The sequence below is a fragment of the Saccostrea echinata genome, unplaced genomic scaffold (genome assembly GCF_033153115.1).
Source record: "Saccostrea echinata isolate AGI-Se365-2 ecotype Australia unplaced genomic scaffold, CSIRO_AGI_Sech_v1 ptg000057l, whole genome shotgun sequence".
Lineage (NCBI taxonomy): Eukaryota > Metazoa > Mollusca > Bivalvia > Ostreida > Ostreidae > Saccostrea > Saccostrea echinata.
The window spans coordinates 4,488,823-4,494,170 of NW_026889806.1; the positions used below are offsets into that span (position 1 = coordinate 4,488,823).

A 5,348-nucleotide genomic window follows, 5' to 3' on the forward strand; every position below is an offset into this window, starting at 1 on the left:
ACGTGGGAACTCCTGACGGTACCCCGTGTGTGGTTCCAGTGGCCACTTGATCCCCCTTTATTCTGGAAAAGACATGTGCCCGTTAGTTTGTTTTGCCTATTGAGCTGGGCATCATTAGATGTAGATAAACATTTACAATCATATTCCCATCACATCTGGAATGTATTGCACATTCTTTATTTGTTTAACACTAATCACTCTTGATTGGCGAATTAAGTCAGCAAATATTGAGAAAATTACATACGATCGCCTGATTTTATCGCAGTTCCAACATCGCGCTGCACCTCTTTGAGGCAGTGAGTGGCCATTAGAAGGCGTTTAAGAATATCGCTTATGTATTTAGTGGCGCATTATACGCTTAGCGGGGTTTCATGCCCTAACGAAGTATTTTTTTGTTTGAGAATTTTTCATGATTCCCGACAAAAGGAAATATAATTTAGATATTTTGGAATACTAGTATAATATACCATGTCATGATGTTCGGCCAGAATTCACAATCACTACGCCAACCCCCGAACTCCTCCTTCTACATAAGGGACATTCTAGGACCCGATTCGAGACCAATTGGGACAGCGGAAAAGTTTCCAGAATATGAACACATCCAGAGAGACCCGTCCGCGACCACGTACCCTCCGGGTCCTTACACGAGTCACGTGATGCAGCATCAACCCCTGGTCCCGTCCACCAGGGCACATCCTCTAGCTTACAGAGGTAAACATTTACACCACAATTCACAATATTTAGTTTTTCAGTAAACAGTGAATTTCAGAAAAATTTAAGCATTATAGTGACATATTTCTTCAATATATACAACATAATGCAAAAAAGTTCTACTTCTTTTCCTTTTCTTTAATAATTAACATAATTGATATAAATTGTTGAAGATAAGCATTAACTTTTAATATTGTCGCAATATTTTTAAAACATTTTTTATGTATAAATTTTGCATGAAGCAATGAAATGATTGATAAAGGCAAATGATACTTTAAGGAGGCAATAAATATATTACTTTATATTAAGTTTGCTTTAAGTATTTAAAGTTTGTTTTAAAAACGGGATTTTTTCCCATTCATTGAACCACATATCTTAGAATATATTGAAACGAGTTTAAATATATTTCATATTTTCACACGAATTGAAAATTTCTGCGATAGAAAAAAGACATTTTTTTCTTTTAATTACTGCAATATAAATTGTTATCGCTAGATTGTGAATTTCTTTTTGTTCCCTTCTGTTACCCTGGAATATTTAATATTTCTTCATTTAACATCTTTGGAATCTTTTGATAAATGACATAACAACAGTAAAATAAATAAATAAATAAACAAACAAATAAATAAATAAAAGTAAATAAATAATTTTAACTTTTTCAAAAGGATTTGAGAGTCATTCGTCATATCAAAATAGTATATTCATGCAATTACTTCTTTCAAAAATTATACGCTTCAATAATAAAAAAAAACCTTTGGTTTAGCGTTTAAACAAATTGTGCATACATGTATTTTTGAAGCATTCAATGTTTTAAAGAGTTAAAGATGCCAACTTCTTATTGAAATAATTTGAAAAAAAAAAATAAATAAATAAAAAATCTCTCAATTGTAAGCATATCATATCAGATTAAGTATGACGTTTTCAAATATTTGTTTTAATTTGTTTTGGTGCAAACAATATTTAAAAAAAAAACCAAACATACAAAAGCATGTATAATATTGCAGTAAATATCATTTAACAATACCCTGAATCATTCCTAGTATATTATATAAAACTTCCATTTTAAATAAATAAATATGTTCGGCAAACAACAACCTTACAAGATTTTTTTTCTTTATTTATTCTTTTTTTTTTTTTTTTTTTTTTTTTTTTTTTTTGGCAAAGTAAGGTATTGTTTGAACATTTTTTAACACCTGGGTGTGTGAAATTTCTCATATTAATCCGTGGCATTAATTTTAAAATGCAAGAAGCTGATGAATCTTAGCAAACTTAATTAATAAATAATCCAAACTAATTAATAATAACATTTTTTAAAAAATTACTTTTTTCAAATGAAAATTCCGGTCCGTTCAATATGAAAACTTCTTTTTAAAAAATGGGTCAGGAAAAATTTTAAAATGACACTGGAAAATCTGCAACAAAACAAACAAAAGTTATAAAATGAAATATTGTTTAAATAATTAAAAAAAGTAATATCTTAGCAAGTGAAATGGCACCTCCGAAGTGGCAAATCCCACCCCTGAAGTTGTTTGTTCTGCTCCCAATTTGTAGTTTTAATATGGACTTTTGAGTTTTTGCAATAGTAAAAGGATACTAAATGAATACCACTATATTTTAGAATGTAATGATTTAGAATATTTGAGGAAAAAAATCTTGACCCAGAAATTGGTTGTAAGCCAAATATTATGAAGTTTTGTGAAATTATTTGCCCAAAAGATGTTGAACTGGTCTCTTCTCCCTCTAGCTAGACTTGAATCATACTTCTTTTTTTTTTTGTACCTCATGTACCATTTACATCGTTTTGAGAGAATAAACTGAATTGAGCTTAATTGCTGTTCGTTAGTTTCATATTTCACCTGTCATATTCATCTCCAGCAATGGTTTTTGAAATGAAAAAAAAGTCTTTAATCTGAATAATTTTAATCTTTTACTATAAAGGCTAATTAAAAGAATGTATACTAGTAAATAATTAATTTTTTACTATAAAGGCTTATTGAAAAAAATGTACTACTAAATAATTTTAATCTTTTACTATAAAGGCTAATTGAAAAAAATGTATTTCTTATAAGACCGACATACTTGTAGGTTTTCAGATAAATATTCCCTCATTCTAGTTTTCTGTGTAGATTGCTTTATTCTTGCGAATATTTATAGCAACCCGGAGATATATAATTATATAAATTAACAGCATGCTAAAAAAATCATACATTTGCATAAATCAGCAAATTCAAAATGTATGAAACTTTTTATAAATTTAATATAGAATTATTTTTTTTTACCAGGCTTTCCGATGGAGTCGTTACTGGACCTACAAGACACGAGTTCTCTTCCAATTCCGCTTCCTGTTTACATAAGATCCCGCTCCCCCGGGGAGACCTCGGGATTCTTAAAACCAAAGAAGTGTCGGCGGAGTCGTACGGTGTTTACCGAGCTTCAGCTAATCGGCTTGGAGAAAAGATTCGAATCCCAGAAGTACCTGTCTACACCTGACAGGTTAGAGCTGGCGGATTCTCTCGGACTTTCACAGGTTCAGGTCAAAACGTGGTATCAGAATCGACGGATGAAGTGGAAAAAATCCGTGAGTTTATCTTAATATCTTAAGGTGCTCGATTTACATTACTGTGTTTTGAAATTGAGTAGAAGTAGATAGTACCTCTTTTTATCAGTTTATAAACATTACTTTTAAGAAACTTTTATACCTTTCTCCTTGTTGAATCTCTTAAGTAATTAATAAAAATTAAAGACACACAGGCAGGAATTTCCTTTCTCATGTATAAAATACAGATCAATTGTATCGAAAAAGTTAAAAGTAATATTTTTATTTTTGATTTTCTAGAATTCTTCTGCATTCCTATACACTAAGTTTATTTTCTCATGTTTCTTCCTTTCGAGAAATTACAAAAAAGTTTATATTCTGACTTCTTTTACCCAAATTTTATACAAGACGCAACTCATATCATGAAAGAAGAACCTTTAAAAACTTGTCAAATAGAATAATAAGTATATCAAGAATTCAAATATTCTTTATGTCTTTTAGACAAAATGCTCATCAAAACAGCACACTAACATTATACAAAAATATTAAAAAGTATATACGGAGTCTACGAAGGCAATTGCAAGCATTCAAAGTTTTAAAGATCGGATAAAAATAAAGATCGGATAACAATCAGAACAGGAAAGAAGAGCAACGTCATATAAATGAGTTTGGTGAATCAATGATTAAACATTTTTACATGTTTTTTTTTGTTTTGTTTTGTTTTGTTTTTGTTTTTGTTTTTGTTTTTGTTTTTTTTTTGGGGGGGGGGGGTTATTTGAATTTGAAATGCTATCGGTTCTTCAAGCTTAAATTTCAACACAGCTGATAAAGTTGAAAGTTTTAATCATCACATATACCGAAAGGCTCTAAATATTTTGTTAATTAGATCATAAGTGAAGTACCCAACCATAAACCACACCTGATGAATGAAAACATTTAGATGGATTTGACAGGCTCCTTTGCCATACTTACAAGAAACAAGAACCACCAGCCAACCTTTGCTTTATATTGGATCTTTATTTAATGAAAAGTGCATAATTAATATTTGAATATTAATTAGTTTTTTTCACGCTGTTTTTGCCACCCTGAGAAGAGTATATGAAAAAGGTGAATATAATAAACATTGATCGATTAGAAAAATACAAATCTGTGAACAGGGCATAAAAACCGGACCTCCGGAAATTCCAGAGGTGGAATCAGGTGGGATAATTAAGAGGAATCCATATTTATTCATTACAAAGATTAAATTTATTCATGTCTTATGCCTTTAAGAAAAACATAACAAGAAAGAGCAATCTCAACTCATTGGTAGCTTAAAACTTTCCTGAAATGTGTACATTTTTTCCTATTATTCCAGATTATGCAAAAAGAAAAACCTACAGGGCAGCCAGATATCAAAGAAATTCGGGAAAAGAGTGACTCCTGTGATCAGACAGACGGACAAAGTGTAAAATCTCAGACTTCCATATCATCATCATGATATTCATTATTTGTAACTTTATCACTTATTAATGATGCCGAGTCTGGAATCACAACTTCTCGCTGTCTTCTCATCTCTATATGAGAACAGCTGTCTATGTGTCGGACAAAATTTACGTTTTTTAGACGAATTGCAATCGTAAACCCTTACCGTAGACATTGAACATGTTCAAAACATCTTCGAGTGTCATTTCATTGCTTCACCGCGAAAAGGACTGTTAGAACTTCTTACAATTTTTAAGTTGTCTAGTATTTAATGATATCAAAATTGTCGGAATTTCCTTCAATAGTTTTAGAAATGTAATGTTCCAATTTTATGCTACAAGAGTTACAGGAATTTTATTTTTTACTATGACAGTCGTGGGTTAATCTTACGCCCATTAATCATTCAAGGCTTTATCAGGAAAATAGTGTATAGGCTGGATTTTAATGGTAATAAAAATAATCTTTTCGAAAAATTTGATAAACGTTAACGGATAGATAAGGCCATTCCAAGTTTTTTCTAAGTTTAGCGTCCGCGTGCGCCTTGGTTTGGGCACCCCTTATCAGAAAAGAAAAACAAAGTTAACAAAATTAGGAGTCTTAAAATTGATTATTTTGGTCAAAAATTTGGAAATTTGTC

At 30.8% G+C, this 5,348-nt stretch overlaps 1 protein-coding gene across 1 annotated transcript; it reads left to right on the plus strand.

Moving 5' to 3' along the window:
- Positions 1-460: 460 nt before the first annotated feature.
- On the plus strand, positions 461-4,727 carry LOC133174072 (homeobox protein BarH-like 1). The gene is made up of 3 exons (XM_061309114.1): positions 461-711; positions 2,994-3,289; positions 4,605-4,727. Exons 1-3 carry the CDS (start codon positions 474-476, stop codon positions 4,725-4,727), a joined length of 657 nt encoding a protein of 218 aa, XP_061165098.1. The 5' UTR covers positions 461-473.
- Positions 4,728-5,348: the final 621 nt, after the last annotated feature.

Bases quoted from the DNA above. Each gene is read 5' to 3' on its own strand.
- LOC133174072 (XM_061309114.1), top strand. From the start codon at position 474: ATGATGTTCGGCCAGAATTCACAATCACTACGCCAACCCCCGAACTCC. The intron at 712-2,993 runs GTAAACATTTAC...TTTTTTTACCAG, and splicing joins ACATCCTCTAGCTTACAGAG to GCTTTCCGATGGAGTCGTTA. The intron at 3,290-4,604 runs GTGAGTTTATCT...CTATTATTCCAG, and splicing joins GGATGAAGTGGAAAAAATCC to ATTATGCAAAAAGAAAAACC.